Genomic DNA, 24,114 nt, shown 5'->3' with positions numbered 1-24,114 from the left:
CAATTTCTAGTGACAACTTTTAGTTTCATGGTCCAAACGTTTGATGATCTCTGTAAGCAGCTAATGGTTTGTAATGATACTGTCTCTCTTGGGTGAAAGGTGACAGAATTTAGCTAGAATTGCTTCTGTCTATTTTTAGTTCAAATCTATTAAGAATATTATACCAACCAGGAATTTAATATCTGGACTGGTAAGTTTTGTATTTGTGGGCTTATGTCTGACATCTGACTGAAATTTTAGAAATGAAACTATAAGCTTTCTCTGTGAGTATGTCTATATTTAGAAAGGCCTTTACTTCTCATTGTGTGTGTATTATTTTTCCACCTCCTGATAATATTAATAAGCTAGATTATGAAATCTCTTAAAGAATCTCTAGTCTGACTTACTTAGAGATAAATCAGCATTTACATAGATTAAATATTCCTTTATTAAGACAAATTAAGAAAACGGAACCTCCAATGCTTTCAGTGTGGAGACTATGAAAGGTATTGTTATAGAAATTAACTCAGAATTTAGAAATTTAATTTTATGTAATTTCGGTATGTTTTTGGCAAATTAGTCTAGTTTAATATTTTGATTTAATCAGTACAGCCAAGTTTTCTCTAATTTATCAGTGTTAAATACCGCATAAGCATAGATTTTGTTATACTTATACAGATTTACTAATTGAGTAAGCTAGCATCACTTCTATTAAATGTTTAAATGAAAAAAATGTAAATTTGTGTTTAAGTAATTTTGAAGACTTATTTCGACAAATTTTATTTCAGCAGTAATTAAGTTATACAATGTGTCAGCTTGAAGATAATTTGCAAAGTCTTTAGGAAACATAAAACCTTGGGCCAATAATAAATTGAGTTAATGAATGGATATCCAGTAGCTGCCTAGATCATTTCTGAGAAAAGTAGAATATTGAACATTAATTGCTAAACATCACTTGAAGTTTATATAATTTGTCTCTTATTTTATGTGGTAAAAATCTGTATATATCTATTAATGAATTTCTGGCACTTTGAGAAGTTACACTAGTAGAGGTGCATGTGAACACAGAAAACTGTAGAAGTGTCTCAGAAAAGGAATTTTATTTGTCATGGCCAAAGTTAGGTAAAGTGTAATGGATATACAGACAAAAATTTTCAAAAACAGCTTTAGAGGCCAGACACAGTGGCTCAACCCTGTAATCCCAGCATTTTCAGAGGCTGAGGTGGGTGGATCACCTGAGGTCAGGAGTTTGAGACCAGCCTGGCCAACATGGTGAAACTCAGTCTCTACTAAAACTGTAAAAATTAGCCAGGTGTGGTGGGGGGTGCCTGTAGTCCCAGCTACTTGGGAGGCTGAGGCATGAGAATCGCTTGAACCTGGAAGGTGGAGGTTGCAGTGAGCTGAGATCATACCACTGCACTCCAACCTGGGCAACAGAGTGAGACTCTGTCTAAAAAAAAAAAAAAAAAAGCTTTAGAAAACTAAAATTTTGTTTTCTTTCTGTTAAATGAATTTTTTTTTTTTTTTTTTTTTTTTTTTTTTTTTTATTGAGACGGAGTCTCGCTCTGTCGCCCAGACTGGAGTGCAGTGGCCGGATCTCAGCTCACTGCAAGCTCCACCTCCCGGTTTACGCCATTCTCCTGCCTCAGCCTCCCGAGTAGCTGGGACTACAGGCTCCCGCCACCTCGCCCGGCTAGTTTTTTGTATTTTTAGTAGAGACGGGGTTTCACCATATTAGCCAGGATGGTCTCGATCTCCTGACCTCGTGATCCGCCCGTCTCGGCCTCCCAAAGTGCTGGGATTACAGGCTTGAGCCACCGTGCCCGGCCTAAATGAATTTTTTCTTGTATTGTTGGTTTGCTTTTGACAAAAGATTATAAATGGTTATTCTTTATCTTTTGCGCAATCTGCCTAGAAAACAAAGTATCTGTGTCTTACTAGAATAACCTGGTTTATGCTGACTTTATGTCTTAGTCTGTTTGGGATACTGTAACAAAATACTGTCAACCAGGGGGCTAACAAACAATAGAAATTTATTTCCCACAGTTCTGGAGAATGGGAAATCCAAGATCAAGGCACTGGGAGATTCAGTGTCTGATGAGGTCCCCTTCCTGGTTCGTACATGATGTCTTCTCACTATGTCCTCACATGGTAGAAGGGGCAGGAAAGCTGTCTTGGACCTCTTTTCCAAGGGCACTAATCCCATTCATGAGGGCTCTGCCGTCATCACCTAATCACTTCCCAAAGGCTCCACCTGCAGATACCATTACTTTGGTGATTAGATTTCAACATATGAATTTTTGGGGGATACAAACATTCAAACCACAACAATGTCCTTGATTATTTAAGAAAACAGTTTCTTAGGAAAGAGCTAAGCTTCTTTACAATCATGTTACCTCTTATATTTACTGTTTAAATTTTTTACTCTTGTTTTAGTCAAATATGTATCCAAGTATTGTTTCTCAGTATCACATAGTCTTACTTAACCAAGTGTTCAAATCACCTAACAACCTTTGATGTTTATCTTCCCCAAACACAATCTTAATGATTTCTTTTGCACCTAAAACTATTTCTGAAAAATTTCAAGGGTAGAGGGCCTGGAAAAGTAAGAAGATTTGTCCTTTTATCTGCAAAGATGAAAAAGAGAGATGCTGGAAATAATTCGGTGTATTTGATATGTTACAACTGATGAGTTAGCAAATCAGATTTGCTTAGCTTTCTCTAGGTAAAATGTGTCTTATTAATATTTCAGAAAGTGTGTGCTGTAGAAATCCCTAAAGAATTGTCCATACCATCACTCTTCATATTTTTCTATTTGTCACGGTCCTAGTTCTGCTGTACCTAGTATTATACAATGGTACAGTGCTATCAGTCATTCAGTTATTTTTAAAAATATTAATTTGGTCACAACTTTGATTCTTTGATTTGGACCTAGAATCTTCTAGGTCAGTGATTTTCAGCTGGGGATACATATCACCTCCCTATGGAGTTTTATTAACATGTAGATATTTAGGATGTACTCCAGACTCATTCAGAATATATTCTTGATATATTCTTGGTATATTCTAACTATATGCTTGATGTATTCATGGTATATTGTGTCAGGATTACTACAGTTATTTATCAAGATTTTTTTTCCCTGTAAAAATAATGTTTACCCATGATATAGTTTGGGTCAGTGTCCTCACCCAAATCTCATGTCAAATTGTAATCCCCATGTGTTGAAGGAGGGGCCTGGTGGGAGGTGATTGGATCATGGAGAGGGACTTCCCCTTGCTGTTCTTATAATAGCAAGTGAGTTCTCACAAAATCTGATGCTTTAAAAGTGTGTGGCACCTCCCCCTCGGCTCTCCCTCTCTCCTGCCACCATTGTGAAGAAAGTACGTGCTTCCCCTTCACCTTCCACCATGATTGTAAGTTTCCTGAGGCCTCCTAGCCATGCTTTCTGTTAAGCCTGTGGGGAATCAATTAAACCTCTTTTTATGAATTACCCATTCACAGGTACTTCGTTATAGCACTACCTGAGAATGGACTAATACAACCCAATTTTATAAATCAAATGTAATCGCCACTCTTCTTTGAAAATAGGGGAAATTACCACGTTGTCTAAAATCTTTTGGATCTACTTCCTAATCTTGTTTTGCGTGCCACACGAACAGCCGGATTTCCTTGTCAGTTGCATTATTGTTCTAATGACCTGTCACCAGATCTTTCACTTTTGAAAATTATCAGTAAGAAGTGAACCACAGTGATATTTTATGTCTTTTGTCATCTACAGATAGTCTTTGTTTTATTCTGATGCATCTCAGTCTTTGCAAATCAGCTACAGGCCATAGTGCTTGTCCTCAGCATGGTATCTTCTCAAAGCCCTGTAAAAAAGGATGATACCAGATTGTCCTTCACTTTTGCCAGATACTTTTGGGTACAGGCTTCTTCTGATGGTGTCACTTAAACAACTTTGAGAACACACCAGTGGACTGAGTTAGGATTCCTAGAACTCTAGCCACGAAATGAAGGGGTTCATGAGACTCTTCACTCAAGACTGAGTGAAATAAGAATTAACTACACAGCACTGAACAAGCTGACGAGGACTGATTGTGTTTTTTGTTTGGAATGTGATCATTCTGATATTCTGTTTTCTGGATATATAGGGAAGCCCTTTCTTTTTCCTCTTAAGCTATCTATAATACATTGCAATTTAGATTTTGCTTTCATAAACTGAAACTCAGTTTATATACGCAGAGAATAAGATACCACTTATGAAATGAAACATTCGATAGTGGCATTTTATTCTCTCTGCCTGACTCCTCTAGAATTTGGAAACTCTTATTGAATATTTTTATTTTCATGGCAACATAATCATTCGCCTAGGTTCAATAAGAATCTGTCCTTCTTGTTACCATGACAAAACTGAAAATACAGGTTATGCAACTAAGGCAGTGCTTGGAATGTCATAGTTGAGAATGATGCTCATTTAATCAGATATGACCAGATGTTTTTAAGAAACTAAGGTTGGTTTTATGGAAATGATGCTTACAAAGCCTTCACGGGAAAACGGGCCTAATACCTGGTTTACAGGTCCTCTTCCTTATAGGGACTAAGGAGGTAAAGAAGGTCATTTCCTGGCAGGCCTAGGAATCCTAGGATATTTGGGGGACTTGGAGAAAAAATAAATTTGCCCAGATTTATAGGTACTTGATAGGTGAAATCTGGTAGCAGGCTCTTGGCTTGGCTTCTTGTCTAGAGAGATTTTTCTTTTTAAAGTCCAATCCTAGCCTCCTTGTGAAAATTTCCAAAAAGCAAACTTAAAAGGCCAATATGGTAGATTACCATTCTTGCTGTACCGATCTGAATAACCATGCTAGAGCTAATGAGATGGCTTGTAATGGCAAGAATAATCTTTCTTTGAGATTATTCTTGATCTGAAGTCAGTGACTACACAAATAAATTTTGCATTTTAATGAAAAACTATACATCAGATAGCACAGTCTTCTGGTTTATCTCATTCTTTTTTTTTTTTTTTTTTTGAGACGGAGTCTTGCTCTGCCACCCAGGCTGGAGTGCAGTGGCCGGATCTCAGCTCACTGCAAGCTCCGCCTCCCGGGTTCCCGCCATACTCCTGCCTCAGCCTCCCGAGTAGCTGGGACTACAGGCGCCCGCCTCGTCGTCCGGCTAGTTTTTTGTATTTTTTAAGTAGAGACAGGGTTTCACCGTATTAGCCAGGATGGTCTCGATCTCCTGACCTCGTGATCCGCCCATCTCGGCCTCCCAAAGTGCTGGGATTACAGGCTTGAGCCACCGCGCCCGGCCTGGGTTATCTCATTCTAACCTTGTTCGCTGGTTTTGAGCTGTTTGGGTTTGTGGTTTTTTTCATGTCAATAATGATTAATATGCAAACTGTCTTGTCTGGTGGAATTTTAATTGACTTTCTCCCTAGCTGTCAGTTTTTCTACCTATCTGTAAGTTGGACTGGATCCTGTAACCTTCCCAAATTATCAATCCTTATCAGATCCTGCAATCTTTCCGGTTTCCAACATTTTTTTCAATTTTTCTTGCTGCTACCTGACTCAGTGTCACTGAGAACTAAAATCTGACTACCCGGATCCATATGAGGACTCTAGGTTGTCTTGTATCTGGGTCCTTTTCCCTAGGATCTGAAGAAGCATTATAAACTAAAATTTACTATATATACTTCAAAGGACTCACCACTGTAGCAGACCACTCATGGGCCCAGTTTGTCCCTGGAAAAGCACTGCCTGGGCCACTAAGAAGCCTGTGGAATGCTAGAGTCAGTCATGCCCTGTGAACAGCACCACTGAAAGCACTAATGTCCTATTCAGTAGCTCTAAGAGGCTCAAAGAGTAGTGTTACAAAACTGAAAGATTTTCCTCCACTGACCTCTTGGAATCCACTGAACTGGTTACCCTCGGTATTCAATTTCTGGCTCTTTAATACACCTTTTATACTTATATTTCCTTTTTTCTTTTAAGCAACCCTCGTTTAAGGTGCCTAATCCCCAGAATCCCAACACAACTGACCTTGACATTATCTCTCTACAGATGCTTCAGCTGTGTTTGTAGGAATAACACCAAGACTCTTGGAGAAATTATTTCTGAGACCTTACTTCACCCCACTCAGGAGATTTATGATGGTCATTGAGTGTTTCCTTGATGAATGATATTCATCCTGAAGAAAACCAGGGACTGACCATGTTGAACTTCATCTGAGTCCTGTGTCCCTCAACAAATCTCCTCATTCTTTATGTCCTGAGACATGGGTAACTGCAAGGAAACACCCTGCTCTCACCTCTTCCTTTCCACCCTTTCTTCATGGTTAAGAAAAGACCATCTCCATCCCTCTCATGACCACCAGGAGATTCAGAGTGGCTCCCTCGTTTACTGTCTCTATAAAACCCAGGTTTCCTTCCTTTCCTTGAGACACTCTTCATTAATTTTCCTTATTGTAATAGCCTGAATAAGATCATCTCCTTAATTGTCTAGGGCATTTTGTCTTTCACCAAACCAAGGGGTACTGCCTGCCTGTGGCCACTGATCAGGGCAAAATGATGAGGTTATATGGAAAGAACCACACCAGTGACCAGTGTCAGAGCAGGGTCAATTGGTAATGGTACCTTAGCAAGTTATTCAAACACAAGGAAGACACCTAAGTTGACAGGTGGGTTATTCCTAACCATGTACCAAGAGGGAATTCTTGACGTGGTGAGAGGAATTTTGTGACCATGCATTAAGGAGTAGGAGGTCAACAGGACATTTGAACTATAAAATAAGTTTACATTCAGTAAGTACTGTGATTTTTAGTGTAATTATTTCAATGTATTATAATGTTAACAAATATAGTTAACTTCTGAAAATTCAGTCAAAATCTGTTAGAGTTGCTTTCTTTCTATTTTTAAAGTCATACCCCAAAATTTCAATTCAATCACTGCCACTTGAAAATTAGAGATTTCTGTCCTATTGTTGGTGTGTTGCTTTAAGATTTTCGACATCATTGAATTATGGCAAGATAAATCATCTTTTAATGGTCTAGATACCTGTTCACTTTTCTTATGAGTCAGTCACATGAGCATGTTAGGTTATGTTCTTTTTATCAAGTCATCTATAGACAAAGCATTTTACTGAGACTTCTTCACTCCTTTGATTCAGCTTTAAATTTCTCAAATGGTATCCTGCTTAGGAATTCAAGGCTGATTTCTCACTGTTTCTTTACATGAAATCTTCCCTGAAACCACCATTTCCCCTCCCTGCCCCCAGGCAGAGTTAATCACTGTCACTTTGATACCATCATAGGACTTGATTATCCCATAGTGTAACCTTTATCACTTTGGATTCTTCTTAATCAAAAAAGCATAATGAATGAGGTTACCTGGTTCCTACCTCTTCACTAGCTGCCTGACCTTGCATAAGTTACTACTGAATTTCTGTCTTCAAGTTTCCTCATCTACAACATAGGATAAATACCTCATTGGGTTTTAGTAAGAATGAAAGGAGCTGATGCATGGGAAGTTCTCAAAAGACTGTCTGGGATATTAGTAAGCACCACATGAACACAAGCTATCAACATGCACCGTCTCTTCTGTTATTGTGAGTTCCATGAGATGTTTGTTATTGTGAATTCTTCTTCCACTCTAAGCTCTAGGCCCACATATCTAGTTGACTATTTCACATTTTACCTGATCAAACAAAGCATATCAAGTTCATTATGTCTACACTGAAATATTTACAGGTAAGATGATAATGATAGCTGGGATTGGCTTCAAAGTAATTCAAGGAAGGAGGGCAGGATGCAGGTAGAGATAAAACAGCAGCCATCGTATCTCAACAACTATATAAACTATATGCTAGGTATATTGGCTTTATTACACCATTCTCTCAAACGTTGGATGTATTTGAAGATAACCACTGTCAACCTAGATAACAGACAGAGAGACTCCCTAAAAGAAATTGAGCTGGGCACAATAGCTCCAGTAATCCCAGCATTTTGGGAGGCCAAGGCAAGAAGATTGCTTGAGCCCAGGAGTTCAAAACCAGCCTGGGCAACATAGGAAAACCCTATCTCTACAAAAATGTTTTTCAATTAGCAGGACATGGTGCTGCACACTTGTGGTTGCAGCTACTTAGGAGGCTGAGGTGGGAAGGTCACTTGAGCCTGGGAAGTCAAGGCTACAGTGAGCTGTGATTATGCTGTTGCACTCCAGCCTGGGTGACAGAGGGAGACCCAGTTTCAAAAAACAAATACATTAATAAATGAAAATAAAACTTTATTGATTCAGGGATGGACACTGCAATGAAAATACACATGCCATAGTAAACTATGTGCATATTCAAGGAGGTAAAGCTAAACAAAGATCGTTAAAGGAAAAATGAGGATGAAAAAAGATGTTATACATCATTGTTTTGAGATCATTATTCTTGGCTACAATTATCAATAACAAGGGTGACACCAGTCCCAGGCTATACAGGCAGTTGCTGGGGAGATGTCTTCGCTGAAGTATTTTTTGTGTAAGGTTGTGATGGCCTTTGTGCGAGATTGTGGTTTTTGCAAAGTATTCTGTGATAGCTTTGGTTATCAGGCATTTGTGCATGAGAATTCTCCCTTTGTCCCTTTGTGACCTTTCCTGGCTCCATTTATCAGGGTTTTTTTTGTTTTGTTTTGTTTTGTTTTTTGAGATGGAGTCTCGCTCTATCTCCCCGGCTGGAGTGCAGTGGCCAGATCTCAGCTCACTGCAAGCTCCACCTCCCGGGTTTACGCCATTCTCCTGCCTCAGCCTCCCGAGTAGCTGGGACTACAGGCGCCCGCCACCTTGCCGGCTAGTTTTATGTATTTTTTAGTAGAGACAGGGTTTCACCGTTTTAGCCAGGATGGTCTCGATCTCCTGACCTCGTGATCCGCCTGTCTCGGCCTCCCAAAGTGCTGGGATTACAGGCTTGAGCCACCGCACCCGGCCTTTGTCAGGGTTTTTAACACAGGTGATTTCATTTTGATTCTGACAACTTTCACACCATGGTGACAAATTTAAAACTTAATACGCTCAATACTGAAATTGTAACATTTCCCAACATTTCTTCCTAGTCTGGTGCCTATCTCAGTAGATAGCATATTTTTATTGTATAGGCAGAGTAGCAATGGAAGGAAGATTTTTGAGATGGGGGTAATAGCAAAAATTATTTTTAATTTCCTTGTAGCTCTGTATTTATTGAAATTATAACTAAAGCATTTGGAGAAGATTATTGTTATTATTATCATGGTGAAATGCAGGATGGGTTGGAGTAGAAAGAAGTAGAAAGGATACCCCATTGTGTCAAATAATTTACCACTAGTGTGGGGCCTCAATAAAATAAGATTTCAGCTATGTCAGCTCTGCAAAGGGAGCCCTGGAAATGGGTCTTATAAATCTTCTGTTGTCTAGTCGCATTCTGGTTAGAAGAGTATCACCTTCACCCCACTCTTACTGAACACTGGAACTCACCTCTGTGTTTATTCATCCATTGAATAAGCATTTATTGAATGATATATTATGCCCTAAGCTCTGAGCTCGAGGCTGTAGGCACCAGAAAAGGGGGAGGTGCTGTGCTGCAGCCTGGTCTACAGGTAAAGGTAGAGAGATATTGAGTGTGCTTACACAGTGCCAAGCTCCAGCATTTCCAAGAAGCCAGGGTGGTTCTGAAGTTCTGAACTGATTCAAGGCTTATTTTGGTCTAAGGTGACCATATGTCCAAGTTTGTCCACAACAGTCCAGTGTGTAGCTCCATGAGAACTGTTAAGAGTATCACCAAGTACTGTCAAATATGTCCCAGTTTAAATAATAAATTATAGGGCCACCCTTTCCTAGTTCCAAATTAATCTAAGAGGGCAAGATCTAATCTTACAGGCAACTCATCCCTCTTGTTCCTTCCTATTCCAGATCTAGGGCTCTAGGAACCCCTGGTCTAAGGCAGATCTTGACTTTGGCAACCATAAAATTGCCCTGCTAAAAATCTCCAAGAAGAAAGTAAATTCATGCACCCTCTGTGGAAAATAGTATGGAGAGTTCTCAAAGAACTAAAAAGTAGATCTACTGTTCTATCCAGCAATTCCACTACTGGGAATTTACACAAAGGAAAAGAAGTCAATGCATCAAAAAGACATCTGCATGAGTGTGTTTATCACAGCACAATTCACAATTGTGAAGATATGGAATCAGTGTAAGTGCTCATCAACTGATGAGTAGGCCAAGAAAATGTATTATGTATATACACCATGGAATACTCTTCAGCCATTAAAAAAGAGCTAAATGATGTCTTTTGCAGCCACTTGGATGGAACTGGAGGTCATTATTCTTAGTGAAGTAACTCAGGACTTGAAAATCAAATACAACATGTTCTCACTTGTAAGTAGGAGCTAAGCTATGGGTACACAAAGGCATACAGAGTAGTGTAATGAACACTGGAGACCCAGAAGTTGGGGAGGATAAGGGGGGTAAGAGCTGAAAAACCACCTACTGGGTACAATGTACACTACTTGAGTAAGCGATGCGCTCAAATCCTACACTTTACCACTATACAATTCATCCGTGTAACTAATATCCACTTGTACCACTAAAGGTATTGAAATAGAAAATGTGTAAAATGAAAAAAAAAATTAAAGTAAAATAATTTTTATTTTACACGTTTTCTATTTCAATAAAAGACACTTAAGGTCTTTTTCTTTCTCCCAAAGGGCACCAGAGCATGAGGGAGGGGAACATATAGAGAGAGGGGCATTGACCAGAGATGACAGTGCAGCGGGACACCAAAGGTGCATGGGCAGAAAGATTGGGTGTCAAATCTCATTGGGCATGAAGATAATGTCATCTCACTCAGCGAAGCTGTAGAGAGAATCATTTATCAAGCAGAGAATGGTTTCAATACTTTTAAATCTGACACACAGAAGCACATACCAGTGAGACTACTCCAGTTTGTAAAACACTGAAATTATTTCACACTGGTTAGTAAATAGCCCTAGCAACAAGAAGCTTGGAAATTCCACCCTGACTGCTCACCCCTGCCCCAGATCACAAGATCCCCTACAAGCCAACATCAGGAGGTTGAACACCTATCCCAGGCAGAGTCCACCAGGAGCCTGCCCCACAGCTCTGTCCCCGCCTTTTCTAATTGGTCAGCGCCCATGCCATGTCAATGGTAGCTTAATATTGTGATTATTATCCCTGGATACTTCCACAGCAACTTACACAGAAGGGAACTGGAATGACTCGGAATGTGAAAAATAAGAATAGGGTGCAGAAACCCAGAAGACTCTAAATGGGCAAAACTTCATGCCGGACTCCCGATGTGATGCGTTTCTGAGTTGTGGGCAGCTTGTCATCCCTAGGACCCATCGTTTCCATCATCCATTGTCTCCAAGGCCTAAGCCCTTCTCTTTTTACTAGCCAGTGGCACTAGCCCTAGATCTCTCTGATTACTGCCCAAGATTTGAGGAAATTTGATGGCCGCTGCCATCACATTCATCACTGTTTCCTCCAATGTGTTGGCTCTCTGGCCAGTAGTTGTCAGTGAAGTTGTCCTGGCTTCATGGCACCAGATTTGAGGCAAGCTTTGTAAATCTAGCAAGTTTTCTGCCAATGGTGCATTGTCATAAAAAGAATGACTCAGTAAACAAAAAATCATACAACAGAGACGTTCAAAACTAGGACTCAGGGTACATACGGAGCTTTGATCTTCCTAAGAGAATAAGAACAAGTTCATTCCACTCCCAAGCTGGAAATAATCTATCTTAGTCAAAAACTTACAGGTCCAGTGTATCCCCTTGGCTCTGGAGGAGTTTAAGAAGAAAGGATCAGGGGTCCTGGGTTCTGGTATTGCTATTTGCCTGATGTTGGACTCTGGATGAGTCACTCACCCTTTCGATATGTCTCTTTCCTTGGCTGTCAGATGGATACATGATGTGATCCCAATTTCCCGAAAGGATTGTTGTGTGAGGATAGGGGTCGAAGGAAAGAAGGGATGTGAAAAGCTACAAGAAACTAAATTCTCTACAAAGATGAGAGGTTACTGTGAAATGTGTAATATTCACTTGCAATAGATAAATTCTGAGCTCCAGACCCAAGGTCCCCAGGAACTATGAGTATAATAAAGGTGAGAGAAAGCCAAGGCAGAAGGGACTCCATTAAGAACATGGGCCTGAAAGCAGTGTTTTACACATTGAGAACTTAAATTTGAAAGCAGGTATTTTCAACACCTTAGACACAGAGGAAAAAAACAAAACAAACAAACAAACAAACAAACAAACAAAAACAGACCACTGCCTTGCATTGTAGAGCAAAAGAGAACTGACCGGGCCGGGCATGATGGCTCACTCCTGTAATCCCAAGACTTTGGGAGGCCAAGGTGGGCAGATCACCTGAGGTCAGGAGTTCGAGACCAGCCTGACCAACATGGAGAAGCCCAATCTCTACTAAAAATACAAAATTAACAGGGCATGGTGGTGCATGCCTGTAATTCCAGCTACTCAGGAGGCTGAGGCAGGAGAATCGCTTGAACCCGGGAGGCGGAGGTTGCACCATTGCACTCCAGCCTGGGCAACAAGAGCGAAACTCCATCTCAAAAAAAAAAAAGAAAGAAAAAGAACTGACCAAGAGAATTCCCCCTTCACTCAGATAGACTCTTTGGTGAGTAAAGTCTAAAAATAATAATTAAAAGTTCTTAGTTATATTCTATTTTATCCTATAGACATTTACTTACTGATGCTATGAGATGGTCAGCCTCCTTTATAGTCCTTTATTCTTCCCCTACATTTCTTCTCTTTTTCTCTTTCCTCTTGAGGGGTTGGGTCTGCTAAGCATTGTCTACAAGGCTGGGAGGCAAAGCTTTCATAAAGACTGATTTTTGCCTTTAGTATCCAGAGCCTTCTAGCAAGGTTTGCCTGGGCATCTGTTTCTGCAGACCTCCAGGGGCCCTCTGGCTGAAACAGTCATGCTTAAGTTAAGTGTTCAGGCTCCAGCGATGCTACAGTTCCTTCTGTGATTTTAGGTCAGTCACCTCCCTTTTAGGGCCTTGGATTTTCACCTGGAAAGACAAAATGTTGCTCTTTCTTAATGTCAGCAAGAGTTCCCCTGAAAGAGCTCTAGGTTAGTCCAACATCCAAGCTGTGTTTTGCAGGAATACAGGGAGTATCGAAGCCAGTGGGCTCATCAAAAAAGACGCCAATCTCTGGTGGTACAAATGAAGTACCCATTAATAGGTGTTCCCTCTGCCCTGGCAAAAGTCACCACATTCCACCTAGAGTTCTCTGGTTTCTGGAGTTCTGAGATCAAAGCTTGCCTGGGCTATCAGTGTAAAGAGAGAAAGCTGTCCTAAGTGGCTTTCCAGAAACCATGCTTTTACTGGAGAGACAGCCAGAAATGTGACAGACCATCCTATCAGTTTACCCTTCAGGCTGACGTGGCCTGTAATATAATTGAATTTTTCTGCTTCATGTTTGAAAAATATTAATTTTCTGTGAGTCTCCCAACTTATTTTACTGCAAATCCTCATGCCGTAGAGTGTCTACATCATCCCTTTCATTTTTCCTACTGGATACTGAAGTAGGAAGCATGGGAAAAGAGGGCTTAAGGGTTTGACTGATGAACAACCCAACCAAAACTCTTATCACTCTGACTTACTATGTTGTCCTTTGGACTGTTTTGTTTAGTGGCTTGTCTCATTCTGACGTCCTCTTAAAATGTATTAGATCCATGCCTTCTATGCTCAGATCTTCAATTTTTTTTTTCATGCCACTTCAACTTCTTTATATAATCTCAAACTCTTTTTCAGAGGTATGAAATAAACTCCGCCTACTCCCTTAGTTTAACAGATGAGAAAACTCACGATACAAGGAAATTGAATCGTTTGCTCAAGATTAAATACTGGCCAAGTTCAGACCAAGCACCTTGTCAACATCAGCAAACCTTCACAATTTTCTTGAAAGTCACACACTGAGAAACGGTTTACTCGATAAAGTAAGCTTTATAAACCATTCCCCAAAGACATTGGACTGTGCCTTAAAGAGAAAAATGAGGATCAATGAGGACGGAGACTTTGCCCAGGACATTGATCATGCACGCCTGAAGATTGTTATTTGAAATCCTTCTGATGTGTCACTGTTAGGACAACAGTGATCACTACAAGCTAATATTTGTTAAATGCCAGGAATTCCTTCAGACACTATTAGAAAAGGGCAATGAAGATTCCCGAGGGCTGATCAAGCTCTTAGAGAATTCAGTTAGTAGTGACCAGTTGCAATACTGCAGTTGCAATCCTGTGCTCTCCAGTGATTTGATAAGGCCAGCCAAGGCAAAGTGGAGAGGAAGTGGTGCTTTGTGGCAGATGACCTAGAATCAGTACCTGGTGTCTCTAACTCCATGGGCATATGACCAGTCCTAGGCTATCACGAAGAAGCAATGGTACTCAATGTTCCTTAAGAAACAAAATCCTTAATGTGAGAAAATAAAAAGCCATTGGAAACCTCTACTTGCTCTGAGCAGGCCATTTTCTAAACGCAACTCTGGTGTGTAACTTTGTATAATTAGGTATGTTTTGGGGGGTTGTCTTGCCATTACTTCCTTCAGTCCATTAATATGGAGAAAGCATCTCTCACCACACCATCGGCTTAAACTGTTGAATCCTGCCTAACAGCCTGAGCCGAGTTAATGGATGAAGTCCCTGGAGAATTTTCAGGTGAAGGGGAAGCAGGAGGCTGCTACCCAAGAGAAGACAGAGGTATTAAAGCTGCTTTTTTGTTTTGTGTTTTTACCTCAATGCAATGTGAAACCAACATTGAAGAGATAGGTAAAATTCTTTATATAATTAGCTTAGACTGTAATATCCTTTTAATTGTCACTTTTCTACAAAACCATCTTTAACCATTTGCCTTTATAATTCTTAACCACTTTGGCCCAATCCTTAGAAATTTCAGTAATGATTCAAAATCAGTACAGTAAGGAAAAAAAAATATTTATTTTCTAAAGTCATTACCTTGACAGGCAAAACAAAGCATGTTCTCAATTTCATTTAGAAATACATATTTTAAAAATACATAGACCAATATGGCCTGCCCAAACAGATATTTAACATGGTAAATATAAGGAATAAATTGTTTGAATATAAATATCTATAAAAAAATAAGTACGTCAAAATTCAATCCAACCTCTTTCATTAGCCGGTTATATAAAGGAAAATAATTTTACTGCTTTAAAGCATAACAAACACTTACTTTTCAATATATTTCATAAACCACCCTATACCATTGTGTCTCCAAAAATCAAGGACAGGGAATCTCCTGATTTAATGATCTTTTTTTTTTCTTATGGATCAGAGCTAGTAGATTACCATGAAAATATTATATCTACTGCTGACACATTAGACCAGACTTCTACGAGGCTAGGATTTAGTATGGGGAATGGAGGAAGGGGCAGCAGGGGTGGGAAGAGTTTGAGGAGGCAATAATTAAATGTGGGAAATACTTTTGCCAGAGTGCAATATAGGTGAGGTAGACTCATATTCATGAAACATATCCTGATTTAAGGCAGTAACAGTTTCATTCAGTTTTGCATTTTACAAATTTAAACAAAAGTCTTTTTTTTTTTTTTCTTTTTACTTGCATGTTTGTCTTTTGAGTATGTTTTCAATTTGTGCATTCCTTAGAAAATCTTTGCGTGGACTTTGGAGTTTCTCCCTGAAATGTGCCAGGCGCCTGAGTCAGACACAAACACTCCCTTAGGACCTTCGTCAGAAACTCCACCCTGGTATGGAATCTCCTTCCTCTCTCTGGAGGATGCCACCCGAATTCGAATGTCACTGTGCTGTTTCTGCTTTCTGAGAGGTCCATTGTCATCCCCAGATGAAAGAAGAGACCAAAGTAGTTACCACCGATGTAAGCCAATGAAGACAGTTTGGGGGAACTCCTTAACCTTTCTTGGAATGTTTTGAACGAGGACGCTGGTTCTTTGCCAGTCAGGAACAAGCAGAGAGGATGCTCCTGCTCTGATCCCAGCCAGGGTGGAGAGTGCAGAGTCAGCCACAGGGCTCTCCGTGGAGGCTATGGCTTCAGACAGGTCCCAAAGGTCTGTCACCAATGTGCTCGGTTGTGGGTCACATAATGCTCTCTGGAGGGCTTGGCTTTCAGCCTGGGATCATGAAAAGATGATTTGACACTGTTTCTCATGGTCTCCGTCCTAATAAAGCAAGATAAGAGAAAACAAATGTTATCTTAAAAAATCACCCTTTGGCAAGAGAAACATCTAAAATCAGAATCTGGCACAAACAAAATCTGAATCTGGCTGTGAACTTTCACCACCCACCGCAACTCTTTGATAAAACTTCAAGTGATATCTATTACCATTGTAAAAATAAAGCTGGCCCCATGCTTAGAATGGGAGAGAGGGGTCATATGGTCAAGTCTAAGGGGAATTGGGCTGTAAATACAAGTTTTAAATAAACTAGAGGTGTTCTGGTTTCTTCTGTAGCCCCAACCCAACTTTCACCACAATGCAACCCTGCCTTGAGGAACTCAGCTAGGTTTTGAATAGTTATGGCCATCTTAATAAATGGACAGTGATTTAGTTGAAAAGAGAGAAAAAGAAAAGTGGTATACAGTAGGCCCAGAGCAAATACTTCATGGCAATTATTTTTAATATATATATATATATATATATATTTTTTTTTTTTTTTTTTTTTTTGCAGGCTTAATGTTTTCTTTTTACAGGAGAAATACAGAGGGAAGAACTGTAATGTTGATTTAATAGTTGGCATAAAAAAAAAACTCATACAAAATTCCAGGTTCGTTCAGAAACTGATCTCGTGGGGAGCATTACTGCATTACTGGCCTCCAACCATAAGCATGGAAACTCTCATGGCAGGTGTGAAGAAACCAATAGCTGAGGCTGCCCCACGAATCAGTAATACACAACTCAGAAGTAGTTCATGACTGCCTGCCCTGAGCTCCGAACACTTTAATCATAGGACTTCTTGCCACTGGATTTCTAGAAAAGTTTCCATAGACCACGATAGAGAAAAGCAGAACATGTGATAGATCAGAGAGTAGGTTTCCTCCTTCAAGCTTGTGAATTCCAAAAAGTTTAGGATTTGGAAGCATTATCACCAAAGAGCAGCTCAGAGCAACTCTATGATGTTGCCAAATCCAGATCCCTTCTCTGTCCCAGCGCATGACTGACCAGGAAAAGAGAGAGCTTTTTGGAATGACATTGGCTCTGCACCAAATACATTTCCCTATTAAAAAAAAAAAAGATCATAAACCTGAAAAACAGCATGTTCTAAATTCTACCAACCCTACCTAATGACTTTATTTTTCCTTTGACCATCTGAATAACTGCTACTTGTTGAAGAATTTGATTATCCATGACATTTTGATTCTTTTTCTAAATGTCCTCTCCCCAAAATGATTTTTGATTTCTCAGGGAAAGTGGCAAATGCATTGACTCAGAGAGACAAAGGCTATATATAACCAAATGACAAAAGTATCTCTGGATATATTTTGGTGGGGAAATCTACCTGTAGATGAAATGGTATGTGCTAAAAGTACAGAGGACATCAGTTTGCATTCCAGAGCTTCATGGAAATATTTCAGAGGGATGCTTTTGCTCTTTTTAATCTATAGGATGCATAGATCTCCTCTGTCACTTTTTTCTAAGTCTTTCCCCTGCCCAGGTAAGAAGGGCTGGAGGAACAGAACAGGCCACTGGCATCACTGACCAGGGCTAGTTGCTCTTGTGAACCTCTTACCTAATTTTTCTTCCTTCCCTCTTACCTGGTTTGTCTTAGGTGTTCTTCTGAACTTCTGATTTTTCTCCCTCTCACTAACTGCTGATAAATACACTTTTTCCCAAGCTTGGAACAGTCTTTTCCTTTCTTATGGTTATTCCAGCTTTTCTCCATAGTGTCTTCGGCCCTGTTAAAATACACAAGGAAAAACATTTCAGCAATCTTATCTTCGGCTTTACCCTGACTTTCAATGTCTCTGTTACTCTCTCTAAAACAGGAAGGCAGCACCATGACAGGAAGGAGGTCAGGAGGCTGTTAAACTGATTGAAAAAGCAAAGGTGTTTCTGCTCACCTGAGTTCTTTTCCTGCTTGGCAAAACTTCCAGCACTTCTTGTCTTTTTGGCTAGCACATTGGCATCTATTCTCACGGTCTGTTGCCTTTGTGGGAAGTAAATTATCCAAGGCTCGTTTGGACCTAGGGCTTCCCAGTCCATATGGAACAACGTGCCTATTATCCAAAGAGAGAAAGAAACTATATTAGCATAATTAATAGTCTTTAAAATGACATATGGGCACACTCATTCCACTGGGCATGCAAGGAGCTCATCCCATAGCACTGGGGAGCGTCATTTCAGAGGGTAAAGTGTAACAACAGCCAGGAACACCTGTGCATCAATGGCCCTGACTGTTACGTATCCAGGCAGGAGAAAACAAGTTTTTCTAATTCAGTGGAATTCCATTTCAACTCTTCACAAAGTTCAGTTTCTTTTTGACACAAGCAACATTGCTTTTTTGTCAACAATTAGGACATGTCTGCTTGGCATCTGCTTTATATTTTCTTCCTTTTCTAATGGTCTATTTAGTTAACAACTATTTGTGGGTATGCAGTGGGAAGAAGTTTCAATGCAAAACCATGAGTCACAGGATTTTTAAAACCCATTTTCAATTCCAACCATGTAGGATACTGCTAAAAGTGCCACCACCCCCCCACCGTCCCCGGTGGTTGGGGGAGGAGGAGGCACATGTATACACATTTCTCCTGCCAGTCAGTGATATCATATGGTTGTGGAAGGACTCATTGCCAGAGGGTTCTCCAATAATTTCCAATGTGTCTATTTTCATTCTCATCTAAGAAATAAAGTCCTCCCTTTGGAAGTATCACCTTAGTAATTATTAGGCTCCTTGTGGTGTTTGGCTTGGTTTGATATTGTTTGGATTTTTATCCCCCTTTGCCATAACGGGACATTGTATGCACAGTAAATGCGTGCTTGTTTATGACTGCTTCTGATAGATGATGAACTAGTGTCCAGGGCAGAAGGGGAAAAACTGTTTTTCTTCTCTGTAGGTGAAAGAGAAGCCTATGGATAGTATTTCTATTAAGGTTCTGAAATGGGCATTTCTAAAGGGAAAATATAGCAGCAAAGGAAATCCAGGCTCCAGTTCAGCTCTGCTACAAACTCATTCCTGCACTCATGACTTCAACGCTTTGAACCGAGGTATTTCTGTAAGTAAAATTAAGAGATTCTAACCCTCTGTATAATCCCTTCTGCCTCTCAGTCTCCACTCTTCCACGAGAAGCACAGGTTGCACTAACCCACATCTGAACTCAGCAATTCTTACCGAAACCCCATCAGATGCCACTGTGAGTGTCCCCCTGAGGCCCTCTCACTGAAGTTCCTCATTTGAAATGTGCAGCAGCCTCCTGTTTGTCGTCAGCTCCTTCTATCTATCCCATCACAAGTAGCCTGAGCTACAGGGCCTCAGAAGACCCTCCCCTTGGTTGCTAAGAACCAAGCTGTCATTATTTTCAGGAATAGAGGGAAATTGTCCCCACTGAGGCGCTTGGATGTTGTTAGAAGGGCTACCTTCAGAGTCCCTAGAAAAGAGACTCTAAAACTGGGCTCCTGGTGAACCCAGCACTAATGAATGACCAGGGTTACGATGCCCTCTAGAGACTTACTCGGGAGTGTTGACCCAAATGATGTCCAGGTGGCAGAAGTAGACACATTCTTTATCCATCAGGGACGAGCAGGAGCAGCGCTTGGACCGGCGGAGCCGCCAGGGTGGGCTGGGAGTGGGTTTCTCCCGGCCGTTCTCACCCACTGTGCTGAGCTCAGCGCCTAAGACCGCTGGGGAGAGAAAGAGCAGGTCAGTGGGGGATGTCTCCTCAAAGGCTGAGAGGCATGCTGGATCACAGTAGAGTCAGAGCTAGCAGAGCAGATAAAAGCAGATGAAGCACATAGCCTGCCATCAGCAAGAAACACAGAAAAAAGGGCTCTTTATTTTTTCCCTCCTTAACATGACTTCACCTTTTGCCTCCCCCTCATGCCCTTGGCTTATCCACCTTCAGGGAGATTATACAAATGCAGAGGACACAAACACCTGAAAAGGGATTTCCCCCACCCCTCTTGAGCAGCCTCAGCGAAATGCTTTGGAATGCTGTCTGTTGAAAATCTGGTTGACTTCTACAAGGAACTTGGTAGGACAGCACGGTCTGCTGAAGCTTAACATTGGCACATGACTAAAGACAAGAAATCACACTGTTATTCCTAGATTTGGGGCTATTTCCTCATTCAGGGTGACCCTCTTTTTAATGGGTACCCACCCACTTCACATCCTGTGTAGGGCACAGGGTACCCCAGATGATATATATCTTTCAAAATTAGGTGGGGAAAATGATTGGAGAGAGAAATTAACTATACAATATTCAATTCAGGAGGGTAGCTCCATGGAAACCAGTGACCTAAGATGGAGCTGAGAAGCAGGTCAGGGTACCAAAGGAAAGTTTCGTGGGTTTTGAATTCTGAATCCCTGGGCATCAGGCTTGTGTGGGATCCACTGCCTCCCCCTTCTCCACTACTGCCTTGCCTCTTCCTCCTGACAATTTAGCCATGCAGCTTATCTGCCCAATTTTGTACATTTCAAATGATCAGACACATTCCAGGATTTTCATTCCCTTGACATCCTTTCTCTTTAGTCAGGGTCATGAAAAGACAAAAAAAGTGCACTGACCCTAAAAACGGGGGGACCGGGGCAGATGCACATGCACTGCCTAAATCCTTAAGCAGCCAAGAATTATCCTAGCTCGCCTTCCAGGACAGGTGAATAAAACTGAAAGAGAGCTCACACTGTTCTGGGTGCCAAAAACCTGCCAAAAGAAACCTAAAGTCAATGATGACAAATTTTAAAGAAAACATCTTCACCCAGAAACCGCCTGCGGGGGTGGGGGGGGGGGGGGGGGGCGGTAGTTAGTCAACAGACTTTTGTTCTGCAGGTGATTTTACTGCACACATATTGCTTGAACGACTTGGATAAAATTCCTTGGCTTCAAACTGGAATTCTTAAATATTTTACAAATTAACACACTATTAAAATAGTGCTTAAATAAGATTTAAGTTCTTATATGTCCTGTATACCTGTATAAACACATATATTACAAACATACATTTGATTAAATTGTGTATGTCCATACTCCTTATTTTTTAAAAGCCAAGGAAACACATAATGGAATAATAATAGTAAAATAATAAGTTATTTTAATGCCATGTTATAGTCAATTGTATCTAATTGTATTCAGTAGAGGATTTTACGTTTTTCACTAGAAGACTTAAGTAGCTTTCAGCAATAATTCTGAGACACTTGCTCTCTAAGCTGCAGTCATAAAAAGAATGGGGAAAAATAGAAGCAAGAAAGGCATGAAGGTGGATAAGAACACATTAACTTGTAATTCCGAGACTCACAAGTCAACGAGCGTGCCTACCTGTTTCTGGAGCTCCTTGGAAAGCCACAAACAGCAGAGAGAAAATCATGGGCAAATAATCCATTCTGAAAAAAAAGGATAAAAAACCTCCCGTTCAAACTGAACCCAAAGGAAAACGAAGAAAAACAGCTTCAGTTCCCTCAAAGTGCTGCGGGTTCCTCAGATCTCTAAGCGATCCTTCAGCCCAAGTGCCCTTTAATGGGGAGAAAAGGCAGTGCCTGCCAGGAGAGAAGGCAGCGGAGCGTCTGCAGGGGCACGCGGCGGCGGTGGCGAGCAGGGACTGCAGGAGGCGCAGGACCCGTTCGCCTGGCGTAGATGCAGAGGCGCGTCTGACTTGGACAGCTCTCCGCCGCCTTTTTATATTGAACCCCTATTAGAGTGGGGGTAAACAGCTCCGACTTTATTCCAGCCCCAGACAATGTTATTGTGTTATTAGTCACCAACAGGCAACGTGCAGCCGGAGATAAGGCCAGGCCCGAAAGGAAATCACTGCTAACTTCAGAGGCAGACGCCCGCCGTCTGACAATTCGGGGGCAGGGCTAAGAAAAAGAAAATACCCATTAGAGACCTTTGCTAAACCTGCCCGTGCAGTGCTGGAGTCTGCTTCCCCTTTGCAAGCTGCCAGCCCCGGAGTTCAAGAATCAGAAGAGGGGACTCCAGAAAAAAAGTCATACCATTGGTATGAAAAGTATGAGCCACAGTTTAAATAGATTGTATTGTTGTGTGCGGGGAATTTTTTTTTTTTAATTGTTGTTCGCTTCATTTTCCTTTTATGTCTCTCTGATTCTAGTCTCAGTCGAACAAGGGAATGCTGTCCCTCATCACTCCCCCACTACTGGAGGTCAGACTATTTTGGCAGATCAACGTGCTTTTCTCTTCAAGCCCCTTCCTGCGGGTCTTCTTTGCTCAAGTTCTTTGCGTCTATCGGAGAAAGATCCGTGAGGGATTCGCAAGAAAGGGAGCTTAAAAAAAAAATCAGAGCTCGTTTAGGCACATACCCAACCTTTTCCCTATCACTGATCAGAAGCCCCCATAAGTTCTTTTGTGTGTCCACACTTCCCCTGCGAAGGAGGCTGATAAACTGATTGAAAAGCAAAGGTGTTTTTCCTACAGAACTTAAATCTTAAGATTGGTCGGTGCCACCAATCTTAAGACATGGCGGGAGAAGAACACCAGGGGGAGATGAAGAGCTGCAGGGCTGATGTTCTACTAGGACAAAAAGGAAAAGCCTTCTAAACGGCAGAAGAAAACGCAACCTGGCTTGGGGGCCGAGGAGGGTCAAGGAATGGTGCCTAACATAGGAAGGAGGAGTGAACCTCAGAATATTCCATGTACTCCCCGCACAAGCAGGGACATCTTTTCTGGGACTTTTTTTTTTTTTTTTGGTGGGAGGAGGAAGGTCTTCATTTAGGGCAAAAAAGGTGTTCTTGGACAAGATTAAGTGAATATGTAAGGAGGGTGGTGTTGAGAAGGAAATGCCATTCGAATAAGGAATCAGATAATACTTCACATTTAATAATGTGTTTACACTTTCAAAACAATTTCCTGTCTATCTAACCTTGAAACCGCCGCCCCCTCCCCCCGCCCCCCAAAGTATGCAGAGGGCAGTTACTGTACAGGTGACATCATGCCTTAATAAAGCAAGCAAAACATGCATGGAACACATCGGCTTTTTCCAGTAGTCCCATTTTTCAGGTGAGACAACTGAGCACCCAGAATTTTTGTTTGTTCTTCACCAAAGTGCTCACAGTGACCCAGTAAGACCTACGGGATAAATTTAGAGTCTCTTCCCAGGGGATGCCATCAAATACACACTTTGTCCATCTCCTCTTTTTTACTGCAGCTTTTCTGGGGATGGAGGGTGGAATTCAAGCATGGATGAATTTCCAAGACTGGCCCAACACACATGCTGGGAAACCGTTTCTCCCTCCTCCTTCTAAAATCAAAAGGACAGTTTTTATCCCAACAGCAAAGTCGTGGGTTTGGACACACTCAGACCCCCAAACCTCCCTCGAAGTCACAGCTGGGGGAACAGGGACAGTGGCAGCGACAGGTCCATAATGACGTGCATCCCCTAAAAGAGCCACAGAAGCAAGAGTTGGAGATGAGAGAGAGAGGCAAGAACTCTCCCTCCCACACCCACACCCACACCCACACCCACACCCACACCCAAAGATGCCTGCACCCTATCCCCAGGGCCTCTACCTGGCCCCTGGCCTCCGTGGTGCGCTTACCTCAGCCTAGCCCCGGGGCCCAGGGAGGCCACAGCTCCCCGAGGACAGGCGGCACCGAGCCGGAAGCCAGCGCTGCCGCCTGTGCCAGGCAGGGGTGCCCTGACCTCTCTCTCTGAAGACGACCTTGGGAGAGGAGAGGAGAGCTGATGTCACATTCACAGGATCCAAGCGGCACCTCCCCCCACAACCCCCCCCCCCACACACACACACCCGCGGAAGAAAGGTGGCCTGGGAAATATGTCTTGCCAGGGATTCTCCCCAACCTTTTTTTTTTTGTAACCTTTTGGCAACTTTGACCAAACACTGACAACAGTCAGGACCAACCTGTCCTCAAGGCCCCTACCTGCAAACCACCGTCCACACCCTCCAGGTCCAGCCTGGGTTCTCC

At 41.5% G+C, this 24,114-nt stretch overlaps 1 protein-coding gene across 2 annotated transcripts; it reads right to left on the bottom strand.

Moving 5' to 3' along the window:
* Positions 1–14,945: 14,945 nt before the first annotated feature.
* EDN1 (endothelin 1) lies at positions 14,946–23,777 on the bottom strand. 2 transcript variants are annotated; one of them, XM_033216233.1, is made up of 6 exons: positions 23,727–23,777; positions 21,493–21,557; positions 19,693–19,861; positions 18,085–18,240; positions 17,779–17,919; positions 14,946–16,186 (listed from the first exon to the last, which is right to left on the bottom strand). In XM_033216233.1, the coding sequence occupies exons 2-6, from the start codon at positions 21,554–21,556 to the stop codon at positions 16,081–16,083; spliced, it is 636 nt and encodes a 211-aa protein (XP_033072124.1). In that variant the 5' UTR covers position 21,557; positions 23,727–23,777; the 3' UTR covers positions 14,946–16,080. The 2 variants fall into 2 exon arrangements, with proteins under 2 accessions (XP_033072124.1, XP_033072125.1); XM_033216234.1 differs by lacking the exon at positions 23,727–23,777 and adding an exon at positions 22,061–22,081.
* Between the last annotated feature and the right edge of the window lie 337 nt (positions 23,778–24,114).

This window comes from Trachypithecus francoisi, unplaced genomic scaffold (assembly GCF_009764315.1).
Source record: "Trachypithecus francoisi isolate TF-2019V2 unplaced genomic scaffold, Tfra_2.0 Lachesis_group10, whole genome shotgun sequence".
Lineage (NCBI taxonomy): Eukaryota > Metazoa > Chordata > Mammalia > Primates > Cercopithecidae > Trachypithecus > Trachypithecus francoisi.
This window is presented reverse-complemented; position numbering and strand designations above follow the sequence as displayed.